The following is a 21,500-nucleotide window of genomic DNA, read 5'->3' as shown; positions in this document are numbered from 1 at the left end:
GGAAACGCCATACGTTAGACGTGCCTTGGACGGCGTGACTTCTCCCCCCGGCTCCTGCAGCAACATGGCGGAGACAATGAGAGCGGCCGAGAGGCGCCAAATCTGAGCCTCCGTTATCCCGGAGCTCCCGGAAGCAGGGACTCACCCTGTGCGGCCTCTCCTCACCGCAGCGCAGCGACATTCCCGGCCGTCCGCTATTGTCTATTATAAGTGGCCCTGAACCTGTCATTTCTCTGAGGGATTCGTCCCAGAGCAGCTCCCAGCCTCACACCTCGGCTGTCACCCACAGGAGCCTGGATTATTACTGACTCCTCCCCCCGGACTCCTCAACACTTTCCTGACAACTTGGGGGCGCCATGAAGTTGAACGACAACGTTCTGCGCAGTTTTCGCGTGGCCAAAGTTTTTCGTGAAAATTCGGATAAAATCAACTGCTTTGACTTCAGCCCAACCGGAGAGACGGTGATCTCCAGCAGCGACGACGACTCCATCGTCCTGTACGACTGCCAGGAGGGAAAGTGAGTGGCGAGGAGCGCGCAGGGGGTGGGGCCTGTTCTGTGGACCACACCGCCAGAACCGGGAACCTGCGGCGTAGATTATGCAAGATCGCTGATGACACCACCCCGTGCGTTATCACGAGGCCCTGAGACAACTCCGCCAGAAACATGAAGCACAGCGTAGATCAGATGATCGCGCGGCCCTCTCTGTCCCCCTCCGCGCGGCCCTGTCTGTCCCCCTCCGCGCGCCCCTCTCTGTCCCCCTCCGCGCGCCCCTCTCTGTCCCCCTCCGCGCGCCCCTCTCTGTCCCCCTCCGCGCGCCCCTCTCTGTCCCCCTCCGCGCGCCCCTCTCTGTCCCCCTCCGCGCGCCCCTCTCTGTCCCCCTCCGCGCGCCCCTCTCTGTCCCCCTCCGCGCGCCCCCCTCTGTCCCCCTCCGCGCGCCCCTCTCTGCCCCATTGTGTTTCCAGATTCGATTTCTGTCAAAAGAAGGAAAACGAAACTGTTCCGAGTCGAATGTTCGGATTTGCGCTCAATACTGAAATAACCGCAGCGAGGAGAAGTGAATGATGGAGATCACAGGACGGAGACGTTGGTGTTCTGTGGATGATGTGAAACGGAAACTTTATCACAACCCCTGGATTTCTCCAGTCTGGAGTCTGAGCCTCGTGCAGAAATCCCAACACTTCTAGCCCTTGCTTCCATCACTGGTCGTCTTAGGAAGGTTCTGCCGTTGAATGCATTTGAAAAATTCATCAAGATCCTCTGTCGGCAGCTCCTGTGAAATCACTAACCAAGGATGTCCCCGATGTGCTTGATGGAGACAAGTCCGGAGACACTGCAGCCATGGGAGCATGTGTAGGCCACGCAGGCTGCAAGGAACATGTGGCCTGGGGTTAACGTGCTGAAAAATGGCTCCTGAGACAATCTGGAGAAGGTCGCACCTCTGGGTCCACAACCAAATCTTATGTACCACCGAACTATGTGTGACTGGGAATGGAGACTAGAGGGGGCTACAGGATATTAGGCCACATTGCTCCACTCCAGTCTCCAGCCTCCATCTGGAGACCACATGGGCAACTCCATAAGACTTCAGCTGGGAACATCCTTCTAGTCCTACTCCCAGGATTGTGGTGGGGTGGGGGATGGTGGCTGGTAGCCGGATGCCTCTTGCCTTACTTCCCTATGCTCTAACTGCTCAGCATTAGTGATTTTCTTGTGGACCCTCTTGCGCATCCATTTATCCGAAGTGTCTCAGGTGCCATTCTTGAGCATGTGAACCCCAGGCCGCATGTTCCTCGCACTACTGTGAGCAGGTTGCATGGTCTATACCTGCTCCCATGGTTGTAGCTTCTCCGGAATTGTCTCCATCATGCACATTGGGGACGTCATTGGTTGGTGATGACGCAGGAGCTGCCAGCAGCGGATCTGGATGATTTGCTGAAGTGCATTTAACTGCAGAATCTTCCTCAGACGACCATTAATAACCTCAGTGATAGAAGCCGAGGCTGGAAGTGCTGGGATTTCTGCACAGGGCTCAGACTCCAGACTGGAGAACTCCAGAGCGTGTGATAATGTGATTTCCATTTTCCCTCATGTGCAGATCAGTGATATCTTCATCCTGTGATCTCCATCCTTCACCGCTTCTCCTTCTTGGTGTATTTTCAGTGCTGAATGTATATTGCCCACCGCCTTTTTTCCTGCTCGTTTCACTAAAGGCCCTGTCACACACAGAGATGAATCTGTGGCAGATATGTGGTTGCAGTGAAATTGTGGACAATCAGTGCCAGGTTTGTGGCTGTGTACAAATGGAACAATATGTCCATGATTTCACTGCAACCACAGATCTGCCAAAGATTTATCTCTGTGTGTGACGGGGCCTTTACTCTTCAGGAGAAGATGGGTGTTGAAGATTTCAGATTGTGCAGTGTCCGACAACTCCTTTTAAAGCAGAAAAAATGTGAAGAATGGAAGGCACTCACCGGTATTGCCGTATCGGAGTCTTTATTCAAAACGTCGGGTGACGTGCTAAGGCAACGGGGGAGGGAGGAAGAAACAACACGCTGGACAATGGCCGTTGCGTGCCTGCTCACGGCGCTTCCACGGGTCCAGGTGGACCTGTTGAAGCACCGTGATCTTGCGCGAAACGGCCGATGTCAGCGTGTTGTTTGTTCCTCCCTCCCCCGTTGCCTAAGCACGTAACCCGACGTTTTGAATAAAGATTCCGATACAGCAATACCGGTGAGTGCCTTCCATTCTTCACAGCCGCAGGTGGTGAGGTGACACGTTCCCGTAAAGCGAATGATTGGTGACTTTTTCTTCTTTTTTTCATCACAGACCCAAGCGAACGTTATACAGTAAGAAGTACGGCGTGGACCTCATCCGCTACACGCACGCCGCCAACACCGTGGTCTACAGCTCCAACAAGATTGATGGTATAACGCTGCACTCGCTGAATAGCCGCTTGGGGCATCAGCTTTCTAATCGCTCTTTTGCTTCGACTTCCTGACTTAATCACCGTCTTTAAAGATGGCGTCCATCGATCCCGGAGGCAGTGACGGACCGCGTGGGCCCGGGCTGAGGTAGTTGTTTGTACAGTTTGAGGGTCTGTGACATCACCCGCGGTCGGAGATAACTGTACAGGCCACTGCCTTGCCCGGGACACGTCACAAGCAACAATGACGCCTACAGAGCTTGTATTTTATAGTTATGTTATATAATTATAGTTCTGTAATATATCACACCTCACCTGGTTATACGTCATGTATGTACGCACTGACTCCACCAGCAGAATAGTGAGTGCAGCTCTGGAGGATAATGCAGGATGTAACTCAGGATAAGTAATGTACAGGCATGACCAAAAGTAGTAAATGCATACAGCTGCACACTGAAAAGCTAAAAATGTATAAGGGAAAATATGGTACTGCAAAAGAGAGATACTTAGTTTATGTATTGGCCAATGCATGCAAGCCTGAAAAACCAACGGCAAGGTAATCTCTGTAATCCGGGAACCTAACTAAAATGCCTTTTGGCATTTTAGTTAGGTTCCCGGATTACAGAGATATACCTTGCCGTTTGTTTCCAAGCTTACATGCATTGGCCAATACATAAACTAAGTATCTCTCTTTTGCAGTACCATATTTTCCCTTCTACATTTTTGGCTTTTCAGTGTGCAGCTGTATGCATTTTATAGTTACTATGTTTTTTCAGTTAGCACCTGTTCACATTTGTTGGATGTACGGGTCAGTTTTTTTTGGATATGACCGAAAGTATTGGCACCCTTGAAATTATTCCAGAAAAGTAAGTATTTTCATTGCAGTTACACGTTTTGTTATACACGTGTTTATATCCTTTGTGTGTATTGAAACACACAGAAAAAGGCAAATTGGACATAATTTCACACAACTCCAAAAATAGGGCCATAAAAAATTCTTGTCCCCCTCAATTTAATATTTGGTTGCACACCCTTTACCTTTTGGAATAAATAACTGCAATCAATCGCTTCCTATAACTGTCCACAAGCTTCTTACTCTTCTCACCTGGAGTTTTGGACTTCTTTATGTAAACTGCTCCAGGTCTCTCATATTTCAAGGCGTCTTCTCCCAACAGCTCTCCACAAGTGTCAATGGGATGTAGATCTGGTGTCATTGCTGGCACTTCAGAACTCTCCAGCTCTTTGTTTCCATCCATTTCTGGGGGCTGTTTGAAGTATGTTTGGGGTCATTGTCCTGTTGGAAGACCCAAGACCTAGGATGCAAACCCAGCTGTCTGACACTGGGCTCCACATTGTGACACAAAATCCTTAGGTAATCTTAATATTTTATGATGTTTTGCACACACTTAATACACATATTGCCAGAGGCAGCAACACAACCCATCTTTGAGCCTCCAGCATGTGTGACTGTAGGTATTGTGTTCTTTTCTTTGTAGGCCTCATTCCATTATTGGTAAACAGTAGCATGATCTGTTTTACCAAAAAGCTCTATCCTGGTCTCATCTGTCCACAAGACACTTTTCCCAGAAGGATTTTGGCTTGCATAAATTTTCATAAACGTCAGTCTTGCCGTTTTATGTCCCTGTATCCGCAGTGGGGTCCTCCTGGGTCTTCTCCATAGTGTTTCATTCAAATGTGGACGGATAGTTGGCGCTGACACTGATGCTCCCCGAGCCTGCAGGACAGCTGGAATTTCTTTGGAACTTGATTGATGCTGCTTATCCACACCCAGACTACCTTGCGTTGCAATCTTTCATCAATTTTTGTCTGCTGTCCACATCCAGGGAGATTAGCTACAGTGCCATGGATTGTAAACTTCTTGATTATGTTGTGCACCATCGACAAGGGAACATCAAGCTCTCTGGAGTTGGACTTGTAACCTTGAGGTTGTTGATATTTTTCAACAATTTTTGCTCTCGAGCCCTCAGACAGTTCTGTTCTCTTTCTGTTCTCCATGCTTAATGTGGCATGCACAATGCAAATATAAAAAGGGGAGAAGTTGATTCTAACAGCTTTCAGGTGTTGTTTTCTTATTGCCCCCACATGTTACTTGCCACAGGTGAGTCAATGAACATCACATGCTTTATACAAAGTTGTTTAACAACAATTTTGGAAAGGTGCCATCAATTTTGTCCAACCCATTTTTGGAGCGTTGTGTGAAATTATGTTCAGTTTGCCTTTTTATTTCTTTATCGTTCCTTATGGGAGACCCAAACCATGGGTGTATAGCTACTGCCTCCGGAGGACACACAAAGTACTACACTAAAAGTGTAGCTCCTCCCTCCGAGCATATACACTCCCCGGATGACAAATCCAACCCAGTTTCATGCTTTGTGTTCAGGAGGTCACACACACACATGCATCCTCTTTTGATTTTTCATTTTTTCTAAAGATTTGGAAGAAAAGCGGGTCCACTGGACTCCCGGCATGTCCCTTCTCACCCCCCTGGCGGTGGTGCTGTTAAGGTTGACTTCAGGGCAGGAGCCCTTCATGCCGCGCTCCTTCACCATCCCTTAGGGCTCTGGCTTGAAGTTAGAGCCAACACGGTTCTCACTGCCTTGCAGGAGACCGGCCTCCATCCGCAGCCCTTTTGCAGGACCCTGCTGGACGGAGCACTGAACCCCCACCCCACCCAGGGACTGGGCCCTGCGTCTCAAAGCTAAGTATAGAGACGTTATTCAGAGGGTCCTTCTGCAATGTGGGGCACTTTTATTGGGGGGGACAGTGATGTACTTTAATAATGCTGCTTTTTACTGTGTTTCCGGCCGGTTCCACGGTTTTTACTGAGAACCGCGCCGATGATGCCTGATTGTCGGCCGCATGCATAACTCTAGGCCCCGGCTTCAGCCGCGGCCTAGTTTCGTTTCGTTCCCCTGCATGTCAGTCATGCAGGGGGACACTGCAGCGCCGCCCGCCGGCCGCTCTGCACAGGGGAGGACACTCCTCTCGGAGGAGATGATTCCCTCCCCTGTACATCTCCTTAGCCCTCCGATTCCCGCCCCCCCCCCCCTCACTCTGGCGCCATTTTCTCAGCGTTCTTAGTACGCTGGTCGGCGCTGGCTGCTCTGCAGAAGGAGTGAATATCTGGCTGGGGGTCCAGGCTTGGTATCCGGAGGGCACACATAATAGCGGTCTGATAAGTCACAACCTCTGGTTGTGCACTTTTATACACTTTCAGGGCATTCTGAAGGAGTTAATTCTTTATTATAGAACCTCCTCCTCAGCAGCATGTCTCACACTAGGAGCAAGGCTCCAAGGCTCTACATACTCTGCATGCAAGCTCGTATTGCAGACCCACACTGTAATGCCTGTTCTAATGTGGTGGTGCCTCAGCCTGGAGTCTCCCCAGGCTGCACCCCCGGCTTGGGTAGCATCTTTTTCCAATGCTATTTCCCAGTCCCTTGCAGACTCCATTGGACAGTTGTCTCGGACGCTGCTAAGCATGCATCAGCCCCCTTCTCAGGGTGCCTCTGCTGCTCCAGCTCGCTCTGCAGAGCTCACAGAGTCTGTTTCACCTAATCCCAGACCCCGTCCTCCTAAACGGAGACGCAGGGACTCCTCTCCTTCCTCGTCCCACGGCTCTGCCTCACGGGCCGAGTCACAAGGCGAGGAGGATGCCCTTATTGTGGGCTCAGACGCTTCGTCTATGTACCCCATTGATACCGATGGTGATGCAGATGTTAGCGTTTTGATAGCGTCCATTAACTCCGTTCTGGACCTTATCCCTCCAGTGTCAGAAGAACAGGCTTCTCGGGTAGAAAAACACCAGTTTATCTCACCTAAGAGAGCAGGCCACTGTGACTAAACCCAGGGCCTGTCCTGACAAACGCTTTAAGCGTACTTCTGACTTACTGGGGGCTCGGACGCTCTCCATGTACCCTGTTGATCTGTCCGAAAGTGACGCAGATGCTAATGATTTGATTGCGTCCATTATATTTGTACTGGACCTCAATCCGCCTGTTTCAGGGGAGCACCCCTCTTTGGCAGAAAAGCATCAGTATACCTTGCCTAGGAGTACAAGGAGTGTGTTCCTTATCCACTCCAGCATTCAGGTCACTGTGACCAAGCCCAGAGCCTGTCCTGACAGACGCTTCCCAGAGCGTGGTTCTGATGACTGTTTCCCCTTTCCACCAATGGTGGTCAAGGAGTGGGCTCATTCACCAAGGGTGGACCCTCCGGGGTCTAGACTTTCAGCCCGGACAGTTGTATCAGTGGCTGACGGCTCCTCTCTGAGGATCCCACTGTCCGCCAGGTTGTCCTTCTGGCCAAATGTATATATGAGGCGGCAGGGGCCTCATTCTCCCCATCTTTTGCAGCAGTGCGGGCTCTCAAAGCCATCTCTGCTTCTCGGGAGGAGATGCATTCCCTCACCAGGGCCTTTATGCCCGAATTGGTTGCCTTAACTTCCAGGCTTCAGTCTTTTCATCCTATAGCTGGAGACTGTCACCGCACTGCGGTGGCCTCGGCTACTTCCCTCGCTATCCCGCAGGTTCCTGTGGCTTCGAGAGTGGAAGGCAGAGGCTTCTTAAGAAGTTCCTTGCTGGACTCCCTTTTGCTGGGACCAGTCTATTCGGTGAACAACTGGATGAAATTATTAAGGAAGCTTTTGGCAGGAAGAGTACTTCCATGCCACAACCCAGGAAACCTTCCAGGGCAGGAACCAGTCGAGGTTTCGTTCCCTTCGTTTCCTCTAACTGGTCGTCCTCTAAGCCCTCGGCCTCGTCCACTAACTCAGCCAAGGTCCGTAAACCAACTGGCGCATGAAGCCGTGTCCTAAGTCGGCAGGAGCTGCTGCCACCAGGGCAGCCTCCTCTTGATTATCTGGCCGCGCCAGTAACGTACTTGGTCGGTGGCAGGCTCTCCCTCTTGGGCGACGTGTGGTTGCGACACGTCTTCGATCAGTGGGTGTGGGTTTCCCTCTCCCACGGCTACAAAACAGATTTTTTTCTGACAACTCCCCCCTGCTCCAAGGCCGCCGCCTTCTCACAGGCCGTGGCATTCTTGCAGGCCAATGGAGTAATTGTACCAGTTCCCGACTGGGAACGGTTCTGAGATTTCTACTCAAATCTCTTCCTAGTCCCCGAAAAGGACGGTGCTTTCCGACCTGGATCTCAAAGCTTCTCAACAAGCATGTTCAGGTGCGGCAATTTTGCAGAAATCTCTGCGATCAGTCAATGACCCAAGGAGATTTCTTAGCATCCATCGACATCAGAGATGTCTCTCTGCTTGTGCCATTCGCAGTTTCACACCAGCGTTGGCTACGTTTTGTAATCGGAGAGGAACATTTCCAATCGTGGCTCTCCCCTTGGGTTAGCCACGGCCCCTCGTGTATTCACCAGTTGCGGTTCTGCTCCTCCAGGGGTTGGTAGTGATTCCTTACCTGGACGCCCTTCTAGTCAGGGCTTCATCCAGTGCAGACTGTCAGCGCTCACTCTCAGCGGAGTGTCTCGCTCACTCTCAGCGGAGTGTCTCGCTCACTCTCAGCGGAGTGTCTCGCTCACTCTCAGCGGAGTGTCTCGCTCACTCTCAGCGGAGTGTCTCGCTCACTCTCAGCGGAGTGTCTCGCTCACTCTCAGCGGAGTGTCTCGCTCACTCTCAGCGGAGTGTCTCGCTCACTCTCAGCGGAGTGTCTCGCTCACTCTCAGCGGAGTGTCTCGCTCACTCTCAGCGGAGTGTCTCGCTCACTCTCGCCACGCTTCCAAGTCCACTCTGACCCCGACCCAGGAACTTACGTACCTGGGGATGCAATTCGAGACTCTGCTGGCACTTGTGAAGCTGCCCTTAGTCAAACAGCAGTCTCTTCATCTGGCGGTCCGCTCTCTGCTGAGGCTCCGCCGTCATTCCATCAGGCACCTCATGCAGGTGCTGGGTCAGATGGTGGCGTCAATAGAAGCGGTTCCCCTTGCCAGTTCCATCTGCGTCCCCTGCAGCTGGACATTTTCCGCTGTTGGGGCAAGGGACTTCTTCCTTGCACAGACTGGTGGCTCTGTCGCCACAGACCAGGAGCTCTCTTTAAGTGGTGGCTTCGGCCCCTCTCTCTGTACCAGGGACGCTCCTTTCTGGCCCCGTCCTGGGTGATTCTCACCACGGATGCCAGTCTATCCGGCTGGGGAGCAGTTTCTCCACCACCGAGCACAGGGCACTTGGACTCCGTCCGAATCAGCCCTCTCGATCAATGTGCTAGAAATCAGGGCTGTAGTCCTTGGACTCGCAGCCGCCTAGCAATGTTGGAAGTTCAACATATCCTTCAGTGGACGGAGGACTCCAAGTCCACCATATCCGCAGTCCACATCCCAGGCGCAATAAACTGGGAGGCAGATTATCTCAGCCGTCAAACCGTGGACAGCGGCGGGTGAGCCCTGCATCCGGCAGTGTTCCGGTCAGGGCACTCCGGAAGTGGATCTAATGGCATCCCGGCACAACAACAAGGTCCCGGTTTACGTGGCTCGCTCCCACGATCCTCAGGCCTTGGCAGCGGACGTGCTGGTTCCAGATTGGTCCCAGTTCCGTCTGGCCTACGTGTTTCCCCCTCTAGCTCTCTTGCCCAGAGTCCTGCGCAAGATCAAAATGGAGGGTCGTCGGGTCGTACTCATCGCCCCAGGCCCAGGCGAGCTTGGTTCCCAGACCTGCTCCGTCTGTTCGTAGAGGTGCTGTGGCATCTCCCGGACCGGCCAGACGTTCTCTCAGAGGGTCCGTTTTCCACAACAATTCTGCGGCTCTCAGATTGACGGCGTGGCTCTTGAACCCTGAATCCTTACGGCTTCAGGCATTCCTTCCGAGGTCATCTTCATTATGACTCAGGCTCGGAAGTCTTCCTCGGCCAGGATTTACCTCAGGACTTGGAGAATTTTCCTGTCCTGGTGTCGTTCTTCCGGCCATGCTCCTTGGCCGTTTTTTCCTTGCCGACCATCCTGTCCTTTCTACAGTCCGGCCTGCAGCTAGGTCTGTCCCTCATTCCCTCAAGGGACAGGTCTCGGCTCTGTCAGCATTGTTCCAGCGGCATATCGCCCGACTGGCCCAGGTGCGCACCTTCATGCAGGGCGCATCTCACATCATTCCGCCTTACCGGCGGTCTCTGGATCCCTGAGACCTTACTCTGGTCCTCATGGCCTTACAGAAACCCCCCTTTGAGCCTCTTAGGGAGGTTTCGTTGTTTAGTCTTTCACAGAAAGTGGTCTTTCTGGTGGCCATAATTTCTCTCAGGAGAGTCTCTTATTTGACTGTGCTCTCTTCGGAGTCACCCTTTTTGTTTTTTTTCACCAAGACAAGGTGGTTCTCCGTCCAACTCCGGGCCTTCTCCCTAAGGTGGTGTCTCCTTTCCACCTTAACCAGGACATTTCATTGGCTTCCATTTGTTCGGCCCCTATGCATCGCTTTGAGAAAGCGTTGCATGCTTTAGATTTGGTGCGGACGCTCCGGATCTATGTGTCACGCACCGCTGTTTCTTAGGCGGTGCACCTCTCTTGTGTGCTGACCACACGTCAGCGCAAAGGTCTCTCGGCTTCTAAACCGACCCTAGCTCATTGAATAGGTCGGCCATATCCGATGCCTACCAATGTTCTCAGATGCCTCCCCCGCCGGGGATTAAGGCGCACTCGACCAGAGCCGTCGGTGCCTCTTGGGCTACGGCTCAGCAGGTCTGTCAGGCTGCCACTTGGTCTAGTCTGCACTCTCTTTCGAAGCACTACCAAGTGCATGCTCATGCTTCGGCAGATGCGAGCTTGGGCAGACGCATCCTTCGGACGGCTGTCGCCCATTTGTGAAGTTAGGTTTCGCCTACTTCTCGGTTTCTGTTTATTTCCCACCCATGGACTGCTTTGAGACGTCCCATGGTTTGCGTCTCACATAAGGAACGATAAAGAAAAAGAGAATTTTGTTTACTTACCGTAAATTCTTTTTCTTATAGTTCCGACATGGGAGACCCAGCACCCTCCCTGTTGCCTGTTGGCAGCTTTCTTGTTCCGTGTGTTTTCACCGGCTGTTGTTGTAGACAGAAGTTCCGGTTGTTCCGGGTTTTACTCTATCTCTACTTATGGGTGGATGTCCTCCTTCAGCTTTGGCACTAAACTGGGTTGGATTTGTCATCCGGGGAGTGTATATGCTCGGAGGGAGGAGCTACACTTTTAGTGTAGTACTTTGTGTGTCCTCCGGAGGCAGTAGCTATACACCCGTGGTTTGGGTCTCCCATGTCGGAACTATAAGAAAAAGAATTTACGGTAAGTAAACAAAATTCTTTCTTTGTCGCTCCTTATTGGGAGACCCAGACAATTGGGTGTATAGCTATGCCTCCGGAGGCCACACAAAGTATTACACTAAAAGTGTAAAGCCCCTCCCCTTCAGCCTATACACCCCCCGTGCTGCCACGGGCTCATCAGTTTTTATGCTTTGTGCGAAGGAGGTCAGACATGCACGCATAGCTCCACAGCTTAGTCAGCAGCAGCTGCTGACTATGTCGGATGGAAGAAAAGAGGGCCCATAACAGGGCCCCCAGCATGCTCCCTTCTCACCCCACTCTTGTCGGCGGTGTTGTTAAGGTTGAGGTATCCATTGCGGGTACGGAGGCTGGAGCCCACATGCTGCTTTCCTTCCCCATCCCTCAATTAGGGCTCTGGGTGAAGTGGGATCCTTTCGGTCTCCAGGCACAGGAGACCGTGCTCCATCCACAGCTCCTGAGGACCATGCTGGATAGGAGCCGAGTATCGTTCAGGGACATGGCCCTGCTACTTTGAGGTACTCTGTGTCCCCGTGGGGACCGCGCACAGCAACACTCCAGCATTGCTGGGTGTGCTAGTGCACCGGGGACAGCAGCGCTGACTGCGTTTGTGCCATTACACACTTCAGCGTCGCTGAGTGTGTTCGTGTAGGGGGACTGCCGCGCTGACCGCCGCTGCCATGGTTATCACTGCGGCGCGGCTGGGACTGTTAGTGAGCCGGGGACTTCCGCGCCGACCGCGCTTATACGGCGGCCGCGCTTATAACTCGAGTCCCCGGCTTTTGCGGCCTAGTCTCGTTTTCTTCCCGCCCCCAGCCCTGCCAATCAGGGGAAGGGCGGGACGCTGTACAGGACGGCAGCACTGAGGGCTGGAGCATGCTTTGCATACTCCACCCCCCTCACTCTGCACAGTGGGGCACCAGTTCCCGCACTTTTCTGGGTCACGCCCACGGCTCCCTCCTCTCCTCAGGACGCCGGCAGCCATTCCTCTCAGCTCTGCTAACGCTGGAGAGGAGAGACAAGCTCAGGGAGACCCAGGCAGGATTTCTGGTGCCCACACAACCGCTTTGCGCAGGCGGTAAGCAGCACCTGTGGTGCTGGCCCCACTAGTGCAGAAGTGTACTTATAGATTATATGATTATAGACTATACTTTACACTGTATGGTGCACTGTTGATTTTTGTCTATATACCCTCCTGTATTGCTCAGAGGAGACAACAGCATGTCGTCCACAAATAGCAAGGGTGCCAAAGCACAGACTTACTATGCTGCCTGTGCAGCATGTACGGCTATACTGCCGGCAGGTTCCACTGACCCTCATTGTGTGCAATGCTCGGCCCCTGTGGCACTTTCTCAGCCGGAGCCTCTGCTAAGGGTGGCCCAGGGAGAACCACCTGTTAACACTGTCCAGGTGACAGGGACGGAGTTTGCAGTTTTTACTGAAAGACTTTCTGAGACTATGGCTAAGATATTAGAAGCCTTGCAGTCCAGGCCGGCATCTCAAGCCAGGGGCACTGTGGAATCATTGCCCCCTGGTCCCCCTCAGTTGGAACAGCAATGTCCTCCCGGGGTGTCTCATGGATCCCAGGGTGAGGTCTCTGACACGGACCGCAGCCCCAGACCGATTAAGCGAGCTCGCTATGATATCCCCTCGACATCATCACAATGTTCAGGGTCTCAGCGAGAGAACTCTCTGTATGATGAAGCGGAGGTAGCTGATCAGGATTCTGATCCTGAAGCCGCTCTCAACCTTGATACTCCTGATGGGGACGCCATAGTGAATGATCTTATTGCGTCCATCAATGAAATGTTGGATATTTCTCCCTCAGCTCCTCCAGTGGAGGAGTCAGCCTCTCAGCAGGAGAAATTCCGTTTCAGGTTTCCCAAGCGTACAAAGAGTATGTTTCTGGACCACTCTGACTTCAGAGAGGCAGTCCAGAAACACCGAGCTTGTCCAGATAAGCGTTTTTCCAAGCGCCTTAAGGATACACGTTACCCTTTCCCCCCTGACGTGGTCAAGGGCTGGACTCAGTGTCCCAAGGTGGATCCTCCAATCTCCAGACTTGCGGCTAGATCCATAGTTGCAGTGGAAGATGGAGCTTCACTCAAGGATGCCACTGACAGACAGATGGAGCTATGGTTGAAATCCATCTATGAAGCTATCGGCGCGTCTTTTGCTCCAGCATTCGCAGCCGTATGGGCACTCCAAGCTATCTCAGCTGGTCAGGCGCAAATTGACGCACTCACACGTACGTCTGCGCCGCAGGTGGCGTCCATAACCTCTCAAACGTCGGCATTTGCGTCCTACGCTATTAATGCTGTCCTGGACTCTGCGAGCCGTACGGCGGTTGCAGCCGACAATTCGGTGGCAATACGCAGGGCCTTGTGGCTGCGGGAATGGAAGGCAGATTCGGCTTCCAAAAAGTGCTTAACTGGATTGCCATTTTCTGGCGACCATTTGTTTGGTGAGAGATTGGATGAAATCATCAAACAATCCAAGGGAAAGGAAACATCCTTACCCCAGGCCAAACCAAAAACACCCCAACAGAGGAGGGGACAGTCGAGGTTTCGGTCCTTTCGGGGTGCGGGCAGGTCCCAATTCTCCTCGTCCAAAAGGCCGCAGAAGGATCAGAGGAACTCCGACGCATGGCGGTCTAAATCACGCCCTAAAAAGACCGCCGGAGGTGCCGCTACTAAGGCGGCTTCCTCATGACTTACGGCCTCCTCACACCGCATCCTCGGTCGGTGGCAGGCTCTCCCGCGTTTGCGACACCTGGCTGCCACAAGTAAAAGACCGTTGGGTGAGAGACATTTTGTCTCACGGTTACAGGATAGAGTTCAGCTCTCGTCCTCCGACTCGATTCTTCAGAACATCTCCGCCTCCCGAGCGAGCCAAGGCTCTTCTGCAGGCGGTGGGGATTCTGAAGGCAGAAGGAGTGGTGGTCCCGGTTCCTCTTCAGCAACAGGGTCACGGTTTCTACTCCAACCTGTTTGTGGTTCCAAAGAAGGACGGGTCCTTCCGTCCTGTTTTGGACCTAAAACTGCTCAACAAACACGTAAGGACCAGGCGGTTCCGGATGGAATCCCTCCGCTCCGTCATCGCCTCAATGTCCCAAGGAGATTTCCTAGCATCGATCGATATCAAGGATGCTTATCTCCACGTACCAATTGCTCCAGAGCATCAGCGCTTCTTGCGCTTCGCCATAGGAGACGAACACCTTCAGTTCGCGGCACTGCCGTTCGGCCTGGCGACAGCCCCAAGGGTTTTCACCAAGGTCATGGCTACAGTAGTTGCGGTCCTCCACTCTCAGGGTCACTCAGTGATACCTTACTTAGACGATCTGCTGGTCAAGGCACCCTCTCAAGAGGCATGCCAACACAGCATCTACGTTACTCTGGAGATTCTCCAGAGTTTCGGGTGGATCATCAATTTTCCAAAGTCAAATCTGACACCGGTCCAATCGCTGACATATCTTGGCATGGAGTTTCATACTCTTCCAGCGATAGTGAAGCTTCCGCTGGACAAACAGCGTTCACTACAGACAGGGGTGCAATCTCTCCTTCAAGGTCGGTCACACCCCTTGAGGCGCCTCATGCACTTCCTGGGGAAGATGGTGGCAGCAATGGAAGCAGTCCCTTTCGCGCAGTTTCACCTGCGTCCACTTCAATGGGACATCCTACGCAAGTGGGACAGGATGCCGACGTCCCTAGACAGGAACGTCTCCCTCTCTCAGGCAACCAAAGCTTCCCTTCGGTGGTGGCTTCTTCCCACCTCATTATCGAAGGGGAAATCCTTCCTACCCCCATCCTGGGCGGTGGTCACGACGGACGCGAGTCTGTCAGGGTGGGGAGCGGTCTTTCTCCACCACAGGGCTCAGGGTACGTGGACTCAGCAAGAGTCCTCACTTCAGATCAATGTTCTGGAGATGAGGGCAGTGTATCTTGCCCTAAAAGCGTTCCAGCAGTGGCTGGAAGGCAAGCAGATGATCCGAATTCAGTCGGACAACTCCACAGCGGTGGCTTACATCAACCACCAAGGTGGGACACGCAGTCGGCAAGCCTTCCAGGAAGTCCGGCGGATTCTGCTGTGGGTGGAAGCCACAGCATCCACCATATCCGCAGTTCACATCCCGGGCGTAGAAAACTGGGAAGCAGACTTTCTCAGTCGCCAGGGCATGGACGCAGGGGAATGGTCCCTTCACCCGGACGTGTTTCAGGAGATCTGTTGCCGCTGGGGGATGCCGGACGTCGACCTAATGGCGTCACGGCACCACAACAAGGTCCCAACATTCATGGCTCGATCTCAAGATCAGAGCTCTGGCGGCTGACGCCTTAGTTCAGGATTGGTCGCAGTTTCGGCTTCCTTATGTGTTTCCTCCTCTGGCACTGTTGCCCAGAGTGTTACGCAAGATCAGGGCCGACTGCCGCCGCGTCATCCTCGTCGCTCCAGACTGGCCGAGGAGGTCGTGGTACCCGGATCTGTGGCATCTCACGGTCGGCGAACCGTGGACACTGCCAGACCGACCAGATTTGCTGTCTCAAGGGCCGTTTTTCCATCTGAATTCTGCGGCCCTCAACCTGACTGTGTGGCCATTGAGTCCTGGATCCTAGCGTCTTCAGGATTATCTCAAGAGGTCATTGCCACTATGAGACAGGCTAGGAAACCAACGTCCGCCAAGATCTACCACAGGACGTGGAAAATATTCCTGTCGTGGTGCTCTGCTCAGGGATTTTCTCCCTGCCCATTTGCCTTGCCCACTTTTCATCTCAATCAGGACATCTCCTTACCCTCGTTTTGTCCTCATCCAGTTCACCAATGTGAAAAGGATTTGCACTTGTTAGATCTGGTGAGAGCACTCAGACTCTACATTTCTCGTACGGCGCCCCTGCGCCGCTCGGATGCACTCTTTGTCCTTGTCGCTGGCCAGCGTAAAGGGACACAAGCTTCCAAGTCAACCCTGGCTCGGTGGATCAAGGAACCAATTCTCGAAGCTTACCGTTCCTCGGGGCTTCCGGTTCCCTCAGGACTGAAGGCCCATTCTACCAGGGCCGTGGGAGCGTCCTGGGCCTTGCGACACCAGGCTACGGCTCAGCAGGTGTGTCAGGCAGCTACCTGGTCGAGCCTGCACACTTTCACGAAACACTATCAGGTGCATACCTATGCTTCGGCAGATGCCAGCCTAGGTAGGCGAGTCCTTCAGGCGGCAGTTGCCCACCTGTAGGACGGAGCCGTTACGGCTCTATTATGAGGTATTATTTACCCACCCAGGGACTGCTTTTGGACGTCCCAATTGTCTGGGTCTCCCAATAAGGAGCGACAAAGAAGAAGGGAATTTTGTTTACTTACCGTAAATTCCTTTTCTTCTAGCTCCAATTGGGAGACCCAGCACCCGCCCCTGTTTTTGTATACACATGTTGTTCATGTTAAATGGTTTCAGTTCTCCGATATTCCTTCGGATTGAATTTACTTTAAACCAGTTTATAATTTTTTCCTCCTTCGGGCTTTTGCACCAAAACTGATGAGCCCGTGGCAGCACGGGGGGTGTATAGGCTGAAGGGGAGGGGCTTTACACTTTTAGTGTAATACTTTGTGTGGCCTCCGGAGGCATAGCTATACACCCAATTGTCTGGGTCTCCCAATTGGAGCTAGAAGAAAAGGAATTTACGGTAAGTAAACAAAATTCCCTTCTTTTTTGTGTTCCAGTACAAAGGAAATAAACATGTGAATGACAATGTGTAATTTTCTAGATAAAAGGAAACAAAAGCGCAAAATAGGGTCTGATCTGAGATATAGTGATAGGAAAAAAAAACTTGGAAAACCAGCTTCTGCTGCCCCGATATCGAGGATACTTTGTGATAGCCAGTAGGAGAGGAAAGGTTAATTGCTGTGCTTCTGTGCAATAAGGATTCTCATCTTTATTGCATAGCTGCTCTTCAATAATTTTCTGGGAGAAATACTTCATTTTTTGGAACAATTTCAAGGGTGCCAACACTTTAGGCCATGACTGTATGTACACAGTGACTCCAACAGCAGAATAGTGAGTGCAGCTCTGGAGTATAATACAGGGTGTATCTCAGGATCAGTACAGGATAAGTAATGTAATGTGTATATACACAGTGACTGCACCAGCAGAATAGTGAGTGCAGCTCTGGAATATAAAACAGGATGTAGCTGACCACACTTATGATGGATAATTTTTCTATATTTTCTCCTGCAGATACTATCCGATACTTGTCTCTCCATGACAATAAGTACATCCGGTATTTTCCAGGCCACATGAAGAGGTGAGTGCAGGCAGAGTTGCACTTTCTGTAGTTATAGTTGGAGCTTTGCTCTTCTTTCGCCTTCAGTATTTGTGGTCTCTATTGTGCCGTTACATCGGTCAGGGTCACACTTTCTGATGACTATTTCACTTTTCTGGGCTCGGTACATCCTCATCATGGTGGTTAACCCCTCTCCCAAATTATTGGTGCCTCCTTCTTTGTCATCAAATTCTTCTCTTGTTTCTCCAGGGTTGTGGCTCTCTCCATGTCTCCTGTAGATGATGCCTTTATTTCTGGATCTTTGGATAAAACCATCAGGTTATGGGATCTTCGCTCTCCAAACTGTCAGGTCAGTGTTGTCTCCCCCGCTGTGCCATTCCATTGATACAACTTGGAACCTTCCTGCTGACGGGCTCCCTCTCTTCCCTCTACACAGGGTCTGATGCAGCTGCAGGGGAAGCCAGTGTGCTCATTCGACCCCGAGGGCCTTATATTTGCAGCGGGGGTGAATTCTGAGATGGTGAAGCTTTATGATCTGCGCTCCTTTGATAAGGTACATGAGGCCGTTATTGAAAATTTATGGTCTATGGATCAAGGGCGGTTAAGGGTTATATGGATATATGGGCAGTTGCTCATCAAGAGCTGATGTGATAGAAAGCAGGTGATTTAGTGCAGGGTTCCATCTTTATTTTTGCAGGGTCCATTCGCCACCTTCAAGATGAATTATGACCGGACCTGTGAGTGGACATCGCTCAAATTTAGCAACGACGGGAAACTAATACTTCTGTCGACTAATGGTGGCTCCCTGCGGCTTGTGGATGCGTTTAAAGGGGCCGTGCTGCACATGTTCGGGGTGAGTAGTTGGATTGAGTGACCATGTGCCCGATGGGAGTGATGTCCAGAATAACAATGGATTCTCTTCGTGGCAGGGGTATAATAACAATAAAGGCGTCACCCTGGAAGCCTCCTTCACTCCGGATTCTCAGTTCATCATGATCGGTAAGATGAGGGCAGATCCCACTTCTCCTATCTTGTCTTTTCTGTGCACATTGCTAATGTCTTGTCTGTGCAGGGTCAGAAGATGGGAAGATCCATGTGTGGAATGGGGAGAGTGGCATGAAGGTGGCCGTGCTGGACGGCAAGCACACCGGGCCCATCACCTGCCTGCAGTTCAACCCCAAATTCATGACCTTTGCCAGTGCCTGCTCCAACATGGTGAGGAACTTGCTGGTTATACGCCCCACCATACACTTGACCCGTGATACTGAAGATCCATGACCACTGCCGTCAGCATTTCCCAACACTTTATGGAACTATTTACTATTGGTAGGAAAAGCAGACTTCAGCCCCCAAGTTATCTTGGCCTCCAGACTAAAGATGACCAAGCCCTACCGGACCTGGCAGTTAAAGGGAACCTGTCAGGTGCAATATGCACCCAGAACAACGAGCAGTTCTGGGTGCATATTGCCAATCCCTGCTTATTGGTCCCTGTATCTAGTGTAAGACGGGTCTCCCACGCACCACTCCAACCGTTTGTGCAGCTTTCTGCAGCCCTCCAAATGCTGCAAAGCAAATCCAATTTTGGAATATCCAAGGCACCGAAGACTCCTTCACCAATTAGAAAAATCTTTATTGGTCCCAATGTACATGAGGGAATAAAAACAGCGATGTTTCAGCCAATGCAGGGCCTTTATCAAGCCATAAAAAGGTTTACATTTTTATGACTTGATGAAGGCCCTGCGTTGGCCGAAACGCCACTGTTTTTATCCCTTCATGTATATTGGAACCAATAAAGATTTTTCTTATTGGAGTCTTCGGTGCCTTGGATATTACAAAATTAGTCCCTGTATCTAGTTGCTTAGATAAAAGATCTTTAGAAAAAACTATTTCTCAAGATCCTTTATGATATGCTAATGAGCGAGGGGACTAGTCGCAAAGGTGTTAGTTCCTGCTCTCCTTCTTTCCTCTTTGCATGTTGGCACACCCACAGGGGCGTGCTAACATGCTATTCAGCCCAGCATCATAAGTGGTGACGCATGTACCTGTGTCCGTTGTCACTGCTTCAGTCGCCAGCTTTAGGGTCAGTGCGCGTGATCAGAAGTCATCACACTTCCGGTCATGCGCACTATGAAGCCGGGTCTACTTGTCCTGGCTTCAAAAAGGTCTAGTGCGCATGACCAGAAGTGCTTTGACTTCTGATCATGCGCACTGACCCTAAAGCTGGCGTCTGAAGCAGTGACAGCGGACACAAGTACGCGTGTCACCGCCAATAACAGGCAATAGGAATTGTATTAGCATGTTAGCACATCCCTGTGGGCATGCTAACAAGGTGGAATGAAAGCAGGAACTAACGCCCTTGTGACTAGTCCCTGGCCTCATTAGCATATCATGAAGGATCTATTGAAATACTTTTTCTAAGATCTCTTTATGTATACTACTATATACAGGGACAGTTAGGCAGCGATTATTAATATGCACCCAGAACTACTCATGGTTGAAGGCAAATGTTAGACCCCAAGAAGCACCTAAAGCGACAGACCCCCCTAGGTTAAGGGATGAAAGTCAAGGAAACACCAGCCTAAAATGAATGGGACACCCCGGATATTAAGTCCCTGGTACCAATGTGAGCACCCCAATCTTTTGGGTGCCTTTTTAAGTCCCAAGTCGCGGTGATGCACATCATTTTGACAATGGTCAGTGCCCCCTCTTGACTCAGGCCCTGGCACTGCTCTCCTCCAGTTTGAGATTCTGACAGATGGGGGGCTCTTGCCCGGTTTCAGTTGAGTACCTTCCATTATGATACATCCACCTCTATCAGGCATTTTCCTGTGTTGTCTGTCCTGTATGGTAATTCTTTCTCTTACTCTAGGCTTTCTGGCTGCCGACCATTGATGACTAAAGAGCGCCCATCCCCCACCCCGGCTGACCTCCCTGCGTTCTCCATCGTTACCACTCCCGTCAGATGTGACACAGCGTCCACTTTTCGTGTCACTGCTGATTAAAGAGTCTTCGTCTCGTCCCTTACAGATGGCGGATTTTTTTTTTTTTCCTGTGCCGCTCTTTTCTTTTAATTCCCGTTATTCCCCACTGCTGGGGGTCCCTCTGTGGTGCCACGGACGGTGCTCTGCAGTTCTTTTTTTATATATGTATATTTTTGGGCACATTGACTTATCCCGGCCCCCGCAGAGGGTTGAAGACTTACATTTACAGCCACTTTCCAGAAGCCTTTGGTGCCGGGGAGCGAGGACTCTTCAGGGGGCGATTAATTATAAACTTTTATCTTTATGATGGACAGTAAAGTAAAGCCGAGGAGTGGCGCTTGTGCCCATTCAGCCTAGTATTTCCTCTCCAGTGGAGGGGTTCTGCTTCTGTTTTTGGGGGTTTGGTTAATGTTTCCAGCTCTTTCAATCCTCTGCTTTGTCTCATGCCCCGGAGCTGTTCATCCGGGTCCTGAATATGGGTTTATGTATGTTAGTGCGGCCACATATCAGGCCCAGATTTCCCCTGGAAGAAGACTTTCTTTTTTTGGTTCCTGATACTCAAGGCGGCTGTCACACTTCAAGGGCCCAATGCAGTTCACCATAGCAGCAGACACATATACCTTAACTACTATCATTGGGTATTGGAGTGCTGCTCCATACATGCCCAGCATCCGCAGCGTCCGATCAATCAAGATTGCAGCTTTGGATGCATCTGGAGCAGAAGATAAAGCATAGAATTTGCAGAGGTTCCCCCCCCCCCCATGTGAAATGTTGTATCCCGTTATCAGATTTTCTGGTTCTGTTCTTCCTATTTTTTTAGACATCAAATTTCACCATGAGACATCAATTCATTTTGTGATTTTTATATATATAATAATAATATAATATATATATATATATATTATACGTATATAATTATATTTTATATATATATATATATATATATATATATATATATATATATATATATTATCCGTATATAATTATATTATATATATATATATATATATTATATACGTATATTATATAATATATAATTTACGTATATTATACATAT

At 51.0% G+C, this 21,500-nt stretch overlaps 1 protein-coding gene across 1 annotated transcript; it reads left to right on the top strand.

Moving 5' to 3' along the window:
- The first annotated feature begins 20 nt into the window (after positions 1-20).
- WDR82 (WD repeat domain 82) lies at positions 21-21,315 on the top strand. Its single transcript, XM_075321627.1, has 9 exons — positions 21-517; positions 2,831-2,928; positions 17,417-17,483; positions 17,712-17,811; positions 17,899-18,015; positions 18,160-18,315; positions 18,392-18,461; positions 18,535-18,677; positions 20,332-21,315. Exons 1-9 carry the CDS (start codon positions 357-359, stop codon positions 20,359-20,361), a joined length of 942 nt encoding a protein of 313 aa, XP_075177742.1. The 5' UTR covers positions 21-356; the 3' UTR covers positions 20,362-21,315.
- The last annotated feature ends 185 nt before the right edge of the window (positions 21,316-21,500 follow it).

The sequence above is a fragment of the Anomaloglossus baeobatrachus genome, chromosome 8 (assembly GCF_048569485.1).
Source record: "Anomaloglossus baeobatrachus isolate aAnoBae1 chromosome 8, aAnoBae1.hap1, whole genome shotgun sequence".
NCBI lineage: Eukaryota > Metazoa > Chordata > Amphibia > Anura > Aromobatidae > Anomaloglossus > Anomaloglossus baeobatrachus.
This window is presented reverse-complemented; position numbering and strand designations above follow the sequence as displayed.

Bases quoted from the DNA above. Each gene is read 5' to 3' on its own strand.
- WDR82 (XM_075321627.1), top strand. From the start codon at position 357: ATGAAGTTGAACGACAACGTTCTGCGCAGTTTTCGCGTGGCCAAAGTT. The intron at 17,484-17,711 runs GTGAGTGCAGGC...TTGTTTCTCCAG, and splicing joins TTTCCAGGCCACATGAAGAG to GGTTGTGGCTCTCTCCATGT. The intron at 18,016-18,159 runs GTACATGAGGCC...TTATTTTTGCAG, and splicing joins ATCTGCGCTCCTTTGATAAG to GGTCCATTCGCCACCTTCAA.